A 19,797-nucleotide genomic window follows, 5' to 3' on the forward strand; every position below is an offset into this window, starting at 1 on the left:
CATACGCAGCCCATTAACTCATTCTAATGTGCCTCAGCCTCTCCTCATGTTTGCTATTTAATTGCCTTATTGGAGCCAGGATTCCAACTAATCCAGAAAAGGATACAATTACTTTTATCCTGCTCGTCTATTACCCAAAATAAAGATGCCAGTGGTTAATTACTGCAGGCATATTAAAGCTGCATTCTGCTAATTACCTGATCGGAGACAGTTAACTACAGGATCATACAATGGGCGGGAGTTTAATTCTGTTCATTAGGCTGTGTACGTGTACCAACAACAAGCTACCTGACTGTTGAAACACACCTGATGTGCCCACTTGACTCAAACTCTCTATGTGTCTCAAACTTATATAATTATAATTCCTCAGACACACACTAAAATGTGGTTATACCAAATGAGCCAGGCCGGGATTAGACAATATATGGGTAGATAGTCGGGTCAGTCTTAATTGTTTAAATTAATATAACTCAGCTTTTTGTAATCAGGGGGAAAAAAGCAATAACCAGTGTAACACAAAAGTCAGTGCAGCTTTCGTTATTTGCACGGTGCTGCATTTGGTTTACTTTCCTCTAAAGCCGCACTCAAAAACTTTTCTCCATTGTGCCTGGTTGGATGCTTCATTTCTATTGGACGCACATCTTTATCATGTTGTGCAGAGGTCAAAGTTCAACGTTGGTGACCTGCATTTGTGCTTTCCTCGGTGCTGCAAATAAACCATCTTTGTGCCACGTACGTATTCAACAGGATGGGTTTCAGAGCTCAGCAGTGCCGATGTCACGTCCTGTCTCAAAGGGCCTTTACTCTATGGTTTCATTTGAGTACCACTCCAGAGAGAGGACTACTGATTGTCATGGCAGCTTATGTGACCTTGTAATAAAAGCTAGTCACTCATAAAGAAAGATTTAACATTCAACACTAACGACGGCAGCTATTCTGGTCTGCATAGTTATCATGCTGCATCGCTGCATTGACGGAGAGATCAGAGCACATCATCAACTTTCAACAGCTCAACTTTCTGACTTTATAAGCAACCTCTTCATCACCTTTCCCGCGAGTTTGTTTGTGTGCAGAAGCCATGAGAAAGTTGCCTTCCGCACTTCTCTCCCCCTTTTCTCGCTCATCAACGCCATCACTGTCAGCGAGACGACAGACAAGTTCGACAGACTGCTGGAGAGACACACTGGGAAAAGTAGGTCATGATGAACCGTCAGAGGTGCTGACAGCTCCGTGAAATGAGCAGCTACTTTGACATGAATACTAATCACTGTTGTTACCATCAGAACAGCCTCGACTGAACCACGTAACACGACGTTCCCGCTCCACTGCGAAAAACACCAGCAGCTGGGTTATGCACGGTGGAATTCATCTCTGCTACACTGCTCCTTATGTCCATCTATTAACATTATGGAGCTCGGCTGTTGAATTTTTTAATATTCCATCAAAGATAACAGACAAACACAATTTATGTGGTTTACCTCATTCCCCGATTGACATTTAAAACCGTTTCTTGCCTTTATTTTACAAATTTGGGTCTGGTCAGCAGAAAAGGTCAGCCCTGAGATCCTCTTATTTATCCTTTATTGTATTTGCTTACTTCCTCCAGACCAGCTATTCATATTCATTTGATGAACCTTAAAGGTCAGTCTTAAAACCTAACGGCAAATGGCTTTGCACAGCTGATACCTGAAGTGTTTTCTCAGATTCAGCCTCACTACTCACTGCACTTTAAAAAAGGCTTGTAGCTCTTGCTCAAGGATGCATCAATAAGAAACAACCATAATGTAAATGTAAAGATCACTTCTGTCTACATTATGCAAACTTCTGCATACGTATGAAAGATTGTCTTGACCCAGATACAATTCAAACGCAGCCTCTTGGTTTGTCATGGTACCGAAGAGTCTGAAGCTTTTGGCTCAACTATCGAGCACATGCTACACAGATGATTTAGAAAACGGTATTTGTGCTATTTAGGTGTAGCGCTCTACATTTAAAGAGAATACTGAACAGCATTCTGACGCATTCCTTGATCCATACTCATTCATTTCTCTGTTTATTCTGGTCAATAAGTGCTCTTTAATCTGACCATAATGTACACGAGTGGCTTTACAGTCCACATGCACGTATCACAAACACTCAATTTTGGTTCATAGCGTCAACACTATATTTAGACTCGGGACATGTTTTCATTTTTACATCCTGAAAAACCTGAGCGAGACACGCCCTGATGGCAAACCGGTGACAAATTTGAGGATGGAAAAGAGGAGGAGAACCATAATTTAATCCCTGCGCAGTGGTTGTTCATGTTGCAGTGACATGAAATGAAAAGGATCTTACAGAAATGGTTTTAAGAGCCTACTCTGTTTCTCTGAGTCACAGTGGAAGTAATATACAGCTTGGTACATTTTATAAGGCTCCCCTGTGACTTTGATGAGCAATAATGATTACTGGATAAAAGTGTACAGTGGCTTCATTTAGGCTTTTGTGGCTTTTTAGGAGAAACATCTTTTGTTGACATTTACAAACTCAGATGAAGCTGCTGTAACACTTTGCAAAACATAACTACATGCATCTTATTTATTTCACCCTTTTCACCTGGAAGTAAATCACTAAAAGCACATATATATTTTTGTGGTTGCAGGGTGTGAGAGCATGTAGACTGACAATCTCGATTTTGCTGCCCAGGCTCAAGCACTTTTGCTAAAAAAAAGTAAAACACTGAAAAGCAGTCTCTAAACTTCTGACCTTTCACTCCTTTGTGGCGAGATCAACACTGTCAGCAGTGGTCTGTAAAATATCACATTTCATTTTTTTTTACTTTAATAAAAATTGTTTTTCTCCCAGGTCCAGAGGGTCTGGGCTTCAGCATCACATCCAGAGACGTCCCCATCGGCGGCACGGCTCCCATTTACGTCAAAAACATCCTTCCTCGCGGCGCTGCCATCCAAGATGGCCGACTGAAAGCTGGAGATCGGCTGCTGGAGGTGAGACGACACTCTTTAACCTCTAACCATTACGCAGTGTCGAGCGAGTGGGCTCTTTGAGATTGTATGTAATTTCAGACACTAATTATTTCTTTGATGATGTGGCTTTGTTCCAAAACTCAATCTAACTGAGCTTTGCTGAAATAAGTCAAATACACTGCGTTCCCTATGGCTATAACACAGTCTTTGAACTGTAGAGGAAAATTGGTTAGATGGAACAATATTTTGATTATACTTCAATCAGACTGACATGAAAATCAGCTACCGCTGACTTCAGGGGGAAATAACCCATGTTTAATTCCAACTCCAACTGGCTCAGAGAGTCATCTGCATAAAGGTTATGAGGAGGCCACAGATTCTTCCTTGTTAAAGTCTGAGAGCTTTTTGATTTTAGTTTTGCTTAAATGTGTGTGTGTGTGTGTGTGTGTGCGTGTGTGTGTGCAGGTTAGCGGAGTGGATCTTCATGGTAAGACTCAGGAAGAGGTGGTGGCCCTGCTGCGAGCCACACCCATGGGCGGGGCTGTGAACCTGCTGGTGACACGTCAGGAGGACTCCCAGCTGCCCAGAGAAGTGGTCAGTTCACCAAATCACCTTATAATCTTGAGCTTTCACTACTTTATCCCATGAAGAAAAACAAGGATATCTTGTTACATTACAGGACGTTGGTATTTCTACATTTCTTAACATGCAATGTATTTGATACTGGAGGAGAACTATAATTTAAGTATCTGGCTTAATACACACACCTGCAAATTTCCAGGATCATGAAAATGTGGGCAGTCCATGAACGTAGTGCATTCTTTTTAAAAGAGGTGATGCAGGAGCAGCAACCCAATCCTTTACTTTACAATCCATTGATCACCACCAAGTTTCTATGAAATAAGTAGAAACCATCAGTATACTCAAATAGGGATCTGACAAAGTTTAATGTATCACATCTGTACAACTGAGTTCTTTATCATGGTGGCAACACTGATGTGCCATTGCTCCGTCAGTCCATCACCTCTGCACAAATATTTTTACATTCTTTTCTCCTTCGGTAAGGTCCACAGTTGTGGGCATAAACACACACATTCACACTCTTGTACTAGTACATTTGCTGTTTGTCGGCATATATAAGACAAGTCCCCATAATGTCCCCAGATTTAAGTCCCTACAAAATGATAAATATACACACACACACACACGTATGCACGCACACATACCCTCAAATTATGTGTATTGACAGAAACCATTCGAGCTTTGTACATATTCACACACAGACACACACACTGACATGAACACATTCCCCGTACACACACTCTCTACTCAGACCCACAGACACACATACAGGGTGACTTTGGCTGTCGTGCAACAGATGGTGAGGCGACTGCCCTCGTCCGGCCCGCGCTCCGCGGCTCTGACAGCAGACTCGGGCGTCACTGCACCTTGGCAGACCAGAGGCCCCCGATGCCAACCTCCCTGCTACACTATAATACTCAGCCTGGCACCTGCGCTGTTAACCCCGCTGTTGGAGCTGTTCATGGTGCAGAGTAATGGCCCTCTGAGACACTTTCTACTCCGCTAATGTGCTGTAAGAAAAGCACAGCCCCCTAGACTTAGATACACACATTTTCACATTTACGATTCCCAATCATATTAAGGAAGTCCACAGAATTCTTATCTTTGAATTCAGGAATCTTGCACAATCTTGTAAGATGTAATTGTCATTGATAAAAGTGTTTTTCCTCCTGACTGTACAGTGACCTCTACATGTGACCGTAAAGTCACTGAAACTGATCTTTAACCACTAGAGCCGACACTCAAATGCTAACTAGAGAAGCAGTGAACTGATTCATGCTCCACAGCTGCTGAATGATGCTGTGAGGAGTGTTAAAAAATGCGCAGCTGCCCCTGGCCTGTCGACTCTTGAGATGTGCGGTGTGAGAGTTTGACGGCTTCACTCTCTGAGCTCCTCAGGCATGACGGGATTAGAAAAAAGCTCATCATGGAAACATCGTCTAATAATCTCCTTCTCTCTGTGTTCTGCTTTTTTTCTTCTCCCCGACCAACTTTTACATGCTGTGAGAGATAGTTAGTATTTCATCACTTTGGAAGGAATATTAGCATTTTGCTCTCCCTTACTGTTTCTTTTTTTTCTCACTTTCACATTTCATCGCGGTGCTCTCACAAATCTCAATAATCCCTCCAAGTATGTTCATAAAAATCAGATAAGGAGGCCAAGACTCTGCCGATGACAGTTATTGCAAATAAAGCATGGTGGAAAAGCATGCTTGGTAATTGCCTCCTCAGTCACACAGTCGGTGAATGTACGGTGTGTGTTTGTGTTTGTGTGCATGTATGCTACACAATCTTCTAGTGCAAGGACACACATCACCACACATGTATAGATGACTGTTTACATGGCGTCATTCATCTAATTCCCTGAATGATAATGTGACGATGACGTTTTAAAATGCAGCGTGAGTGACGTGCCAGAGAACTGCCCGGCATCTGTCAAAGAAGTATTGTCCTCGTGCACACACACACACATCCACACACACGCACACACACACACACACACACACATCCACACACACGCACACTGGCAGCTGTATAGATGAGAATAGAAAGGAGCATTTTTTTTCCTGTCTAGTTGACATTTGCCTGCTGATGTTTAATGTCAGAGCTGAAAATTTCCCTTTGTTTAGATGTTTTATTGTGTGCCAGGCGGAGAGCACGAACCCCCAGAGGAATTAATTTACCCCCCCAAAGTGTTTGCGCTGCGACTTTAATTACCACGGTCGGGGTGTATTTTGACATGCTTTCAGCAGCAATCGCACTAGCTCTCAATACCTGTCAATAAACATGTACTCGCTGGGTAGAGAAAAAGGTTAAATGGCAATAGAGTGAAGTGGGGCGTTGTCTCTGTGATTTCCCCCTGTCTTTGTCTGTGTGGCAACTGCACCCGCTCTACTCCAAGGATATCAATATCCATTTGGAGACGTACACATGTAGTTTCAGAGAAGTAGTAAAGCTTTAACCTTTACCAAACTCTGTAATCTTCCTAATAGGCCTGTTTTTTCAAACCTCTTTCTTCTCTCTTGATCTCACGCCGTCTATTCTATAATATATAACGGGAGGGAGTGAGGGAATTGTGCATATATTTGGTTTTCTGTTGTATTATACATCCTGTGACCTTCAGACAGTAAGACATGTTCATTCAAAGAGGTTGAGACGAGACGAGTAGGGACATAGAGTACAGCTTTCTCTCTTAGAGCTTAACATGAAACCTGAAGACGCGGCAGGAGGCTCTGATCAATGGCCATGTGAACAAAGTCACCTGTCTATTGAAGTGCTGTTCCATTACTTGACAGCTCTGGGATGTCAAATCAGCGATTGCAATGCAGGATTACAACAGACTGCAGAGATATCAGAAGAAGCGCTGTGAAGTAATTGTTTGGAGATAGAAACTTGTAGCATCAGAGGGGCAGTTATGAGTGAGTAGGAAGTCTTGGGGGAAACTCATGAAGATACCTGGTAACTTTGTGGTCTTGAGATAACATCTACATAAATGATCTCTGGGTCAAACCTTTGTAGTGATCCATTTGGCAGCTAAGCACCTTCCCCTTTTTTTTAGATCAATGTAGTTTTAACATGGTCCAACAGGACAAGATAAAAGGTGGCAATACAAAAAATATACATGGATATTAAATAGAAATTGTGGCTGTAATCCAAAAGTAATCATTGTGGAGATAATTAAAATATGGGCTGTTCAGAGTGAGGTGTAGCTCGCACCTAAATTAAAAAGCATTTGTCTCCCAATGCACCATTCTCTCTCTCTCCATGACCTCATACGCCTTACAACTCACACACACATTCTCACTCTTGCTCGGAAACAAGCACAACATTTAAAAACACACATGCTATGTAGTGCACACTTCCTACGCATAGCCAGCGGATGTTATTTATTGTAGACATTTATCTCCCAGCGTGCAGCGCTGTTTGTGCTTACAGCTGCGAGCAAAGCTTTGCCTCTGGTCCACGTTTCCCCGGCTTTGTGGCGGCGAGATTGAGTTCTCATAGCTCCCCTTTTCCTGTAATAACTAAGTCAAATGTCACGAGTCACTGTGCAACAAGCCGTGGCCAAAGAATGATGTCCATCCACACGCTGCCGTCAGTGGTGGAGCGCCACATCCATTCACCTGTTGTGGTGCCATTTAGAAACAAAGGCAGAGAAATATAATCTGCGACTACCAGTTTGCTGTGACATAAACAATAAGTGGAGGGAGATATACTGCCACGTCCCCACTCATGACAAATCATTTTAATTCACTGTAAAACCCTTGCTGCGGCATAAGTGAATTAGCCTGTAAGCATCGCTGCTGACACAGGTTTCACTCCTTGCCTTACGGACACACACACACACACACACACACACACACACACACACACACACACACACACACACACACACTCACAAACGCATTTTCAGTCATAATTTAATCATATTTTAAATAACAGCAGAAATACTGAACCACCCCAAGTAAAACATGACACACAATATGGGTTTTGATTAGTCACATATGCTCTTGTACCATAATCACGTTGTCAGTGCTCGCCCTTACATCATTCTGTGACCCCCACATAAACAGTGTTTTTTATATCCAATAGGACTATGCACTGTGTGGAACAAATGGACTCGTGAAGCCTCATGTTGTAACACTGCAGACTACATAAGAGCAATCAAACAGTACATTAAAAACCCTCTTTATGATCATATCACACTTGTCACTGATCCATTAGTAGCTATATCTGCCAAGCAATAAGAATCTTAATTGTGCAATTAATTCAGGACTCTGATTGATGTGACAGCCAAATTTATGGCTCGTGCGAATGCTGAGGACAAATGCGTGACAATATTGCTGACAATTATAGCAGACTAATGGCCTGTTTCATAAGTGCCAACCCCGGTGGCCTGGTTTTAAATCCTCCCTGCCACGTTTTTTACCAGCTGAATGCAACTGAGGCATGCAGAACTACTCCAGATTTGTTTAAGCTAAAATACTGCTATTTATACAAGTTCTCGAAATAGTTATATACAGTGCAAATAAAAGCATTTGGTTCCCCGAAATGGTTCAGTTCAAACAAGCACTCCATTGTTTTCTCCTCCAAGTTGAAGCAATCAACGTCAGCTTTGCGTAGCTTCTGCACAATTATTCACAGCAGATGATATCTTGGTTTCTTTTTTCTTAATCTTACTTCTAACAGTGTTACACAGCTGGTTCTTGATGTGCCACCCGCAGTACAGTGAGGTTGTCATTTTAGATTTTGCCCATATTAAAGACAAGAACAAACTTAGGACGGCGTATTGATTTTCTTGCTGCTGAGATCCATTTGCCGAGTCGGTAGAGGGAGAAATGAATTGATACAAGGCAAACAAAACACGATCCCCTGTCTTTGGATGCAACTTAATGATACACGGATTAGTTGAGTCCGAGCCAAGTTCACGTCTTCTCATTCTTCCGTTTACTCCTTAACGTAGAATTCAACTTTGTTATTGACAGTTTAGTAAAAAAGTTAAAGTAGATAGCCTAGTTGCAAGTATGGAAAAAACTAAATCCAAACTGAAATATTATCAAGCATGTCTGAAACTGGATGCATCGACCTTCTAATTCCACAAACAACAGTCAGTCTCTGTGTATTTGGAACACAAATCTGAAGAACCTTTCATCTTATCTGCTTCACAATTGGGATGTATATTGTTGATGTTCATTATTAATAAAAAAAGAATACAAACTTCACTCTGCACCATAGACTGTTTATAAAAAAGCTCTGCACACAACGTGCAGCACGCAAACAATAACTGAGTGACAGTATATTGTAGAACTGCTTGAGGATGAGTTATTTATGACAAGGAATAATTCTGAACTAGCTCTGTAGCATAAACACAGGACAGGCAAACAGGAATTTTTAGTACGGGCACTTCAATGATTCTTAACGGATACACAACCTGCTTCAAAAGAGTGTCACAAAATACATCAGAATTCCTTTATAAATTTCTCATTAGGCGCCATTCATCGATTCATGTTGAAGCTTGCTCTTAGTCAAGTTCATCTAGGATCAGAGCTTCAACCCTTTGCTTTGATATTATATGGAATATCTGAAAACAATACAAGGAATCAGATTGGATGGCCTACATCTTCTTGAACTCCTTCCCCACAAAGTGGTAGCCTTCTCAGTGATATAACTGCACAGATAACACTTTGAGGGTATTACATTGAAGTGGTGATAAACAGTGCTATTTTGAGCTACGTGGTATCGGCTGTCATGCCAAAGAATTACATCTCTGGTGTTAATATAATTAGATGTCTCTTAGAGTAATGCTCTTTAGCCTCACTATAAAGATGATGTTATGCTTTGTAACTTTTTGCTTATAAAGTTCTGCAGAAAGACATTTTCTGCTCTGTCTCTTAAGAAGATTATTTATGTAACAGCAGGTGGCTGAGCCAGATATTTTACCTTAGTGAAACTTGGCAAACAACTCGAGGAGATGAGTAATTTCTTACGTGTGGATCTGATAATTTAAGATGTTTCAACCTTTACCAGTATTCACACTCCTTCGATAATGAATTCCCAGTTGTACCCTATGATACAACTTAAAAAAACAAACCAGCTGCTCAAATGTAATTGGATGTAATCAGGAAATTGCTCTGCTATTACAAACGTCGAGTGTTGGCTGACCCCTACTTGGCAAATTTGTTCTGAAAATACAGTTGGAACTCAGGTGAAGTCAAATCACAGGAATTGCTCTAAAAGCCTTTGGAAAGAGTTGTGTAGGATTGAGGTTTGGCAACCTGCAATCAGCGATCGCATCTGTGACTTTGCAAAGCTCTTCAGAACAGTTTGGCAGCGGCAGATGCATCTTGGAGGTCACTTTCTCTTCCAATCTCTTCCTAGAAATGACTGAAATGAGAGGACATGGTGATCTGGACTCCAATGTGTTACCATGGCACATAAATATGTCTTCCACATCTACAGAGAGCTTCCTCTTGGGGGAAAATTATCCATGAAAGCTTTATAAAATTCAAACTTTGCTTTACTCTTTGATTTTTTGTAGAGAAACACACACATTGTACTTTCCTCCTCCTTTTCTCTTTAATTTTCTTTATTCGGTTTTCTCTTGTTTTTCTCTGGGTCTTATTTTCCATTTCAAGGATGCTGATGAGTTGAATTCCTACATTATTAATTTGGCTGCGGGAGAAGAGGTTTTTTTTGATCAAAGTTCAGAAACATGCTCTGTCGTGATTAAAGGGAAAGCTGCCAAGTGTGGTTGAAGACAATGCCAGCCTGGTTAACGATTTCCGAGCGCGTCTTCTCTACACCACCTGTTTTCCGTTGAGCACTTTTCAGCAGCTGTTCCCATAATTATGCTTGCTGTCACGGCGGAGAACGGGAGGGCACACCGCAGCCTTGTGCTATGCCGATAAACAAGGTAGTTAAAGGCCACTTATGGCGACACAGTTACTCTCCCTCGGGGGATCCAGCATCTAATTCCACAATGCATAATGGCTTGAAGTGTGCGTGTGCGGTTAGACATAGCAAAGTACTTTTTATCCGCCATTAGCGCGAAATGAGAGGCATCTGGTTCATGATGTGCGTCTGTAGGTTGGATCCACTGAAAAGCCTTGGTAAACATTTCCAGTTGCCAAGTAGACTTAAACAGTCACCTTTTGTTTTTCATGTTCATCTTGATTGGATGCAATTGTTTTCCTATATGGCCTACAGAAGCATCAAGTCAACCCCCCATAAGAGCTTCTGTTCGGTTGCTCCACTCAGAGTCTGATAACCTCAAAACATTTGCAGTGATATAGACGTATCTTGCCTCAGATGCCCTCATAGAAACTGAAATTACTCTGCTAATGAGCCACATGAGCTTTCTCATTACAACATCCCCAGTGGATTTCACTTCAAGTTTGTCATCGCTGACTCTATATCTGCCGGGTTGAAGAACACATGTTGTTAGTTCACAAACACTTTAGACCCTCCACTGCTCGCCGTGACCTTCAGTTTTGTGCGATTGTACCTGAAAAAGCCTGCGTTTTGCTTTAGGCTGAGAGGTGTTTAATATTCCATCCCTTTGTCAGAAAATGTTATGAGGAGAAACAGCACCAAAAGAAATTTGTGTTACAATACTTATCACGCGAACGCCCCTTTTGCAATTACATACATGGCTGATTTCTTTTAGCCTTTTTTAAATTCATTTCCAATGACCTTTAATGTCGCCAAATTGGGCCAAGTGTGGAAAGAAGTTTCCAGCAGTGTTAATTGTTTTAGGCAGTGATGTGCGGAGAACTCAGAGTTTTTTGTGAATAGAACTAATTGTGATTCATTTGCGCTCTCTCTCTCTCTCTCTCTCTCTCTCTCTCTCTCTCTCTCTCTCTCTCTCTCTCTCTCTCTCTCTCTCTCTCTCTCTCTCTCTCTCTCTGTCGTTTTCCCTCTTGTATCTCACTCGAGCTTCTTCTGTTGCAATGTTTCTCCGACACACACTTGAACACATTTAACACACCTTCCTTGTTAGTGCGTGACAAGTTTAGTGAGGTAGAAACAAAACAAAAAGGCAGATTAAGCAAGCGGGATATTTTTGCAAGAGTAATGAGCAATGTTTTCTCTCTACCCTCTTCGGTTCACCTGGTTGTGTCTCTGCTCCAATGCTGCCTCTATCACTGTCCCCTGCCCAGACAATGGACTGTAATGAATGGGAGCTACCCCATCACAGTGTTAATTAATAAAGGACTTCATCGCATAATGGACTTTGACTGCATGGCTGAGTCAGAGAGAGCAGAAAGGAGACGTTGGCTTCTTACAGGCACTCCACTTAAAAGTGGTAGTAATAAGTTTGACCTTAATGATCACTGCCAGAACACAGAACTGCACCAGTTTATTCACCAGACATTATTATTAGACATATTTACTTACATATGGACATCTGTTAGATTAAAGTTTATCTTTTTTAAAACTTTAAATTCTATGATGGTGATGCTCATGGATGTTGGTAAACTGAATGTGATTGGAGAATAACTGTTCAATCACAAAACAAAGAGTTCAAGCCGAGGGCAGATGAGTCTGTTTCCTGAAAGGCAGAAGATGGCCAATGGCACAGCCTCCTTTACAACTGCACTCCACCACTCCAAACTTGTTTAATGATGCTATAGAAACATTTACTGCCCTGTGTAAGTGTCCAAATCCACTTGGATCAGGTGAAGTGCGCTCCTGGCTCAGCTGCTCGTAGTGGTGGAGGTGTGAGATATTCAGCCATCATTAGTGAGGGCTCCTTTTCTGGAGCGGATGTTGTCCTAAGACAATAAGGAATTTCTTTCTTCCAGTGACCGTACCTGTGAAAAACACCAAAAAAGGTTTAACACTATTATCAGTTCATATGTAACTTTTTCCTGGTGTTTTTAAAGTTGATTTAAGCATGCAACCTTTTCAGTTTTTTACATCACTTCATCCATTGTCAGTCCTCTTGTCTCAGGTGCATGTATGGGACTGAGCACGGAACAATGAGCTCACTGCCTTTTTTCTCCAGCACAGTGGCAGTTGAATCCGGCTCTGCCAGAGCTGAATCGCTGCAACAAGGCCTGTCAAGCAGCCTGACAAACTCATTCTTAGCTAGAAGCACTTGGTCCTGTCTGATGGAAATGTTACACTGCTCTCTCATTCTCTGCCTCGGCCCGCTACTCCCGGAACACAGCTCTGAGTGGGTGGTTATTCTGTCATAATTTTCGGAAGAGAAACACACAGGCTTAGATGGGGTCCATCCAAAGTACTATTTTTTTATCCGGTGTATGCCATCTTCCGCTGTAGGGCTCAAAGCCTCTCCAGTGAGCTTACTCAAAGCCAATATTTACCTTTTATTTTGATAAAAACATCTTCATTAAAGAGAAAGACTGATCCTGCCAATGACGCATGAGGCTTTTCATCCACAGGAGTTATTTTCAGTGTATGTTTGTGCTGTGTTGCTAGGGGGCCTGCATTGGAAACCAAATTATCACAACCCATTAGCTAAGAGTGCTCCAATATAAACGCTCATAGATTGTATAGATATACAATCTGACATATATTTACAAGTTCTAGTCAGGAATAGGAAGTTTTAGATGCATTCTATTTACCCCTAAGAACAGTTTTTCAACAGTTGCTTTTTCTATCCCCCTAGCTCCATTTTGTTGTCTGAGGGAAAGGAACGGGTTATTTCCTAACCAGAGCCAGTGATTTCTCGAATAAAGCCTCTACAGTTGTTGAAATGCATCACAATTAAATGAATTCCAGCGGTCTGAATTAACTAATAGTCTATTCAGAGAAAGCCCACTTGGCAGATTGTACAGACAGGTGTACTCCTAGTTTGAAAGAAAAACAGAGAAAAAGAAAAGGGGGCAGATAGAAGGTCCATCTGGAGAATAGGGGCTCAGTCAGAGGGTGTTGAAAAGAGCCTTCACCTGAACGCACCACTGCATCCTAATAACTCCTCATCCTCCAAAATAGAAAAAAAACACATATTATTCTCTGTATCTTTCCCTTATTCCTCTGCTTCACTCTTTATCCGAGCAGCTGTGAAGGGCACACACCTGGCTGCCATCCATCTGGTTCCGTGTGTGTGTGTGTGTGTTCGTGTGTGTGTGTCTGTGTGTGTGTGTGTGTGTGTTTGTGTGTGTGTGCGTGTGTATGTGTGCAACCGCATGTATTGATTTGAGTCTATTTAAAGCTCTTGCAGTGGGTTCCTGGGGTTAATTTCCAATCATGTGGATTTGGCTGCCATGGCAATACATACTCATGTACAGTAAACCAATCTGGCCAATCACAGTAGTACAGCGGAGCTCTGAGACTTCCTGTCCTGTGGACACACCTGGCATCCCCACTACTTCAGAATTTCCTGCCGAATAAAAAAAGCCCTGAAGCCCTGTTTTGGTTTGAAAACTCGGTTAGACAGTCAGAAAGGCTTTCTGATTGGGTCTTTTCTGTCTCAATATAGCCTTTGCTGATTTGTCAAGCTCCTATTCCATCCGGGAAGAAAACAACTGGCATTAGCGTCAGTTACAAGTGTAGAGCACAACAGGAGTAATCACTTCAAAGAGGGGCTCGCCCTGTAGTCTTTGCTAACAGCTGTTAACATTTTACCTTTCACCATTGCTGCTTCTCATTTGTAGCCCTATGCTCTTTCTGAAACCAACAGCAAATGCTTCTTTCCAGCATGCACATGCTTGTTTACACCGGCAGGCGTATGTTCAGTGTGCGTGAGCAGCAAAAATCTTTAAAAAGAAAATATTTTTTTTAAGTCCTTTCCAGGTTTCATTCTTTTTCGACCTAAGAAAGAAAATACTAGTCCCCTTGTGTTTTCCCTACACTATTAGCTTTGTCTCCCACCTCTGTACCGCTGCAAGTGAGATATAAAATACTATTCTTTTGGTTACTTGTTCCAAACGCTCTTTGTTAGACACCAGTGAAAATAGTAAGAGAAGAGACTGCAGTGGATGTTTGATGGACTATTTTCCAGCTCAGTTGATCTCCTTGCCTATTAGACACTCTCTCTCACACTTCTCTGGCAGCTGAAAAAAAACAAACTATATTTTGTGTACTAAGGATCTGCAGCACACCCCTGCAACAAAAAGTAACTATGGTGATTTTCCATAAAGGATTGCACAAGGAAAGAAGGTCACATTCTTAACGTGTCACAAATGATCCTTCAAAGGGCTGTTGTTCAAAGGAAGCCGCCGTTGTTTGAGTATCAAATTGCTTTCTGGCGGTTTCAAAAGTTCTCCGCCGTCCCCACTGTTAATACACCGAGCTCATGACGGTGGAGGAATTAGCAGCGCTTGGCTAGACAGTATGGCCAATTGACGATGACAGCCCTGAGATACAGTGTGTGACATGCTTGCCACCCATTTGCTTTCTTCTCCCGCTCCCCTCATCTTACGCCTCTTTATCTTGTCTCCTGCTCGCTTTCCATTTTCTTGTCATTTCCCATCCCTTCTCTTTTTTCAACTTTTGTTCCACTATCCTCTTTTTTTTTTTAAGTCTCTTTGTCTTTCTGTCTCTTCACCAAAGTTAAGGTTAGAAACTCCTCACATGTAAAAGTGGGGCTCAGCAACAGTTTGCTATAGCTTGATTATAAAGCTGAACGATCACAGCCTAAAAACCTCATTGTCCATTCTATGTCATTTGAATAATTGATTAGCACATGATCAGCAGAGATGATTGCTCTTTTTGATGCCCAACTGTTTAGAATAAAAACAGACCCGATACATACATCCCTCTCTTTCTTCACTACCCTCAGCAGCCAGAGGAAGACGACATGGTGTTAACCCCTGACGGTTCGAGAGAGTTCATGACCTTTGAGATCCCACTGAGCGATTCAGGCTCCGCAGGCCTCGGTGTCAGCGTCAAAGGCAATCGCTCCAAGGAGAACCACGCCGACTTAGGCATCTTTGTGAAGTCCATCATAAACGGAGGGGCTGCTAGCAAGGCAAGTAACTTCTCCCACTCACTTATCCTCTGACTATTCCTTGATGGATTTTATTGATTTAATTCATGGTTTTGACAAGGACCTACAGGTAAGTACACAGATGGGTCACTGTGCTGTAGAGATGCTGCTGCTTCTGAATGTAAACATATCAAAGTCACTGTCTTTGTGATATTTAAGTGGTCACATGATGTTTGTAATTGGCATTAGACTTTAGGATGTTGTGCATTTTTACCTTGTGGCAGCAATGTTCTGTGAAAAGGGCTGGGCGACATGGCCAGGGATAAAATTAAATTCAATCAATATTGATAATCATCATGATAAATGTCAAAATCATAATTATTTATTTAATTTCTTCATGTTTTTCCTCTGAGTAGAGGATCTGGTTTTAAACTCATCTTTATTAGCAGAAAATAAAAAATACACAAAAAGCAAAACATTTTACAAATTCAAGGTGCTAACAAAATGTATAAATATTGACACATTTGTTATATTTCTATTGATGAAAATTCAATTGTGATATTTATTGATATTGTTTGATGCCCTACCCCATTCTGTAATATTTCACTTTTCCTTTGAAAGATTATACAAGATTTGAATCATGTGATTAATTCAAGTTTTCATGAATACCGGTGGTTTGATTCACTTTATCTTTATTTGGTTCTGAAACCAAAAAAAATATATCATCGTTAGGGATTAATGGGGACACAGATTATTGTTTTGCCCCAGAGTCTCTTTGGATGCTATTGAATTAAAAGGTCTGCGTGACCCAGAGAGCTGCTTCACACTATACATGTTCATGTTAACATAAACAACTAACAGAAGGATCTAACTCTCCCCTTGTGTTTTTCTGCAGGATGGGCGTTTACATGTCAATGACCAGCTCATTGCAGTCAACGCCGAGTCTTTGCTCGGGAAGACCAACCAGGAGGCCATGGAGACGCTGCGGACATCCATGTCTGTCGAGGGCAACAAGCGAGGGATGATCCAGCTCATCGTGGCTCGGCGGGTGGCCACAAACAATGAGGTAACCGAACAGAGAGGGAGGAATCACACTAAGGTGCTAGGGACCATTTCCCCTCACAAGGACTTTATTGGTCTGCCTTTGTTTCAGTTTTAAACGGCTGTTAATACAATTCACTCTTCCTATACATGCATTCAGTATATCATACATATATTCTTTATACACACTCAACAAACGCACATGCATACTATAATTTAAATCCTGTGTGTGTATAAGTAGAAGACATATAGAATGAAGAAGAGAGACGACTACATTCAGCTGCACTGAATGATAAATGAGAGTTGCTTTCTTCTACCTTGCCACGAGCCATAATCTGTCCCCCATAGTTATTTTTTTTAGAGCTTTGAGATAGCTACAGGAGGACCTCTACGAAACGACCACACCACCATGCAAATCTTCAAACAGTCCCATTTCCTGTGCGAGATAGGTGATATGTCTCATATTTCCCACGGTGGGCATTGATATGATATCTAAGAAGCACTTCACTGAGTTATGATTGACAGGCCTGCGAAATAACACTGTCAGATAGGCAGATAAAGGAATATGTATTGCGTTTAGGTGGATATTTGTCATGAGGCAACAGTGAAGAATATTGAAAGCCAGGGGATTTCAACTTTATGAAATATCCTTTGTGACACAGGAATAATCCCAGCCTAGTTTATTTATTTCATTTTGAAGAAAAACTAAACTCTTTCACGTTCTCGAGCGAACGCAACCATGATTTAGCTGAATGCAAAATGCCAAGTGCAGTGTGACTGTATTTCAGGAGTGTGGATTCAAGTGTAAATACTTCAACACACGTCCGGTCCGCCTGCAGCCAGAGGTTGTAGATCAGGTTTGATTAGTGTTGCTGTGACTCTAATTGGAGCGTGTGTCCTGTGGCTGTGTGTCAGTGTGGAGCACCACGCTGAGCCCCGTTCTCCCACTCTGCCCTTCACCCTCCCCGCTAACCCTCATCCTCTGAGCGCTGTGTCTCTCTCTTCTTCACCACATTATTCCCCCTCGGTGCCCGGTCAGCGTGTTTTTCTAGTTGTTTCAATGCTAATCTTCACCTCCTTTCCCCTCAACTTGTTGTGCCCCACATTTTACCTGGTAGAACATGGGATAAATCAACCAGGGACTGAGGTTGAATTTCTACAGGTATCACTCAAATTGACGTTGTACAGCTTCTGGCCTGCTCTTATAATTTTTCTTTAAAAAAATCTACCTTTGATCTCTGTGTAGATTTAAAAACAATTATTCACCTTTTTAAATTTGTATTTGTATTTATTTTATTTTTGTTTTATTCCCCCTATGAAGCACATTGTGACCTTGTCAAGAAAGTGCTATAAAAATAAGCTTACAAATATAAAAAATTGTTCTAACTGCTTTGTTCTCTGTTAACTTGAATCCATACAGTCAAGCCCTCCTTTCCAGGTCTGTCGTTTTAATTTCATGGCCATGAACCCTTCATCCCTGGGCTTGTGTTTTAGGCTGCTTTTAGAAACACAAAAGTCCGGCGTGAAAGAGAAAATGTTGGCCCATTATTCATTCCAATGAGACTACAGTGTTGTCAAGTCAATGGTGCAGAGAGAGAGAGAGATACAGCAAAAAACACAGGCAAACAAAACAAACCTTAATTAAAGTTTAACTTCGGCTGTAATATCACACTCTCAGTTCGATTCCCTTGTATTGTCATACTTAATGTTTACCTTAAGATCATCTCGACGCAAGCTGAAATAATTGTCGCCGTAAAATCCTTCACTTTTAAAGGATTTTGCGGCGCCGGTATTATAAATCACTGTGCATTGTTGTTGTGGCATCCTATAATCCTTCAAATCCATGCAATTTTGTTTCCATAAATCAGACTTCCTGGATTATATTTTGTTGTCTCAGTGGTACTTAAAGCAACTCTTCCCTCCAACGCAGCCCCCTGCCTCTTTTTTTTCATTCTGCCTTTATCCCTTCTCCCCACTCTTTCCCCTCCTTCCCCGTCTCCACACTAGGGGAGAGGATACATGTCCCTCCGGGGAAAATTTAGCCCCAAGGTTCAGTGAGTTCTATCACTTGGGTCCAGTCACTCTCCTGTCCTCATTAATCCCTCACCAGTCGGCAGCCAGGTAGACAGACTGACACTGAGCAGACAGCTGGGGTCACAGACAAACACGTCTCGAGAAACACTGGAAATATATATTTTTCATCATTGCATTATTGCTCTGTAGGTAGACGGATGAAGAATGACACTTTTACATTAAAGTTTATTGCAATTTTGATCCATTTGAAGAGATGATTTAGAGAGAAATTTTGACAGGTTTGTATATAAGGTGACATTTATTTCAACATCAGTTGCTATGAGACGGCTAATTGATGATGTTGCAGCAAAAGATTGAGGGTATGTGAAACAAAAGGAGAAGTGAGCTGTAATAGTGCATTTTGGATTTCATCCATTAAAGTCCCATTACAGGCAATCATTACTTAAGCTGCAGTGTCTTCAGAAAGCGTTGAAACTGTTGTGAGAGTGAGAATTTGAAAACTAAAAGTCAAGAAAAGATAAGACTGTAATACTCCGAGGTCAGTTGTAAACCTGAAAAAAAAAAAGAAAAGCAAAAGTTAAATGTCGACGCCAGCTTCCGGTAGCTACATCCACCCCCCTCCTCCCCCTGCCCTGCTGTGTTGACCAGGCAGCAGGCAGATTTGTGGGGAGCCAGCCTCAGTTTGCCACTGTCACCCAGCCGAATGGGAGTGAGCACTGGAGGCCACCATTGAAATGAATCAGATCCATCACTGTCTTCGGGGGGGGGAAGAGGAGCCGAGCAGTAGAGCCTAATGCATCAGAGGCGAGGACTAAGATGGGTGCAGCATATCCAGGCCACCATACTCCATGAAAATTGCATTGATTTCATCATCGCTTGGTCCTGTGGGCTAAAGTGTGATCATCTCTGTTAGAGCAGAGCAGCTGGATGCTTCTTGGTAGTTTAATCTCTAGGTTGGTTGGGTGGATGTCTGCAGAACTGCACAGCAGATATCTAGCCACATTAGCGCGTTTACCTGCGTGTCTCGTTTTCATTATCTGAGACGGAGCAGATATAAACCTGTGTCTACGAAGTCATTTAACATCACAGTTTACTGGATTGTATCCAGTCCCATTGCAGACAAAAGCCAGTAGTTAGTGGGTGTTAGTGGGCTTTCTTTTTGATCTGTTGAAAAGGAGCTTAACTGACATTTTGTTTCTTCTATGTAATTGAAAATGTTTTAGAGAAAAAGGATCCTGAAATATATTTATACAAACATAAACACACACACACACACACACA

At 41.7% G+C, this 19,797-nt stretch overlaps 1 protein-coding gene across 1 annotated transcript in view; it reads left to right on the forward strand.

The window, feature by feature from the left end:
* LOC133026865 (partitioning defective 3 homolog) overlaps positions 1–19,797 on the forward strand; it is a 345,261-nt gene that overhangs the window by 173,707 nt on the left and 151,757 nt on the right. Inside the window, exons 11-14 of the mRNA XM_061093848.1 lie at positions 2,845–2,984; positions 3,429–3,557; positions 15,295–15,483; positions 16,337–16,507. Coding sequence (XP_060949831.1) covers positions 2,845–2,984; positions 3,429–3,557; positions 15,295–15,483; positions 16,337–16,507 — 629 coding nt within the window. The remainder of the gene's footprint in view (positions 1–2,844; positions 2,985–3,428; positions 3,558–15,294; positions 15,484–16,336; positions 16,508–19,797) is intronic.

This window comes from Limanda limanda, chromosome 20 (assembly GCF_963576545.1).
Source record: "Limanda limanda chromosome 20, fLimLim1.1, whole genome shotgun sequence".
NCBI lineage: Eukaryota > Metazoa > Chordata > Actinopteri > Pleuronectiformes > Pleuronectidae > Limanda > Limanda limanda.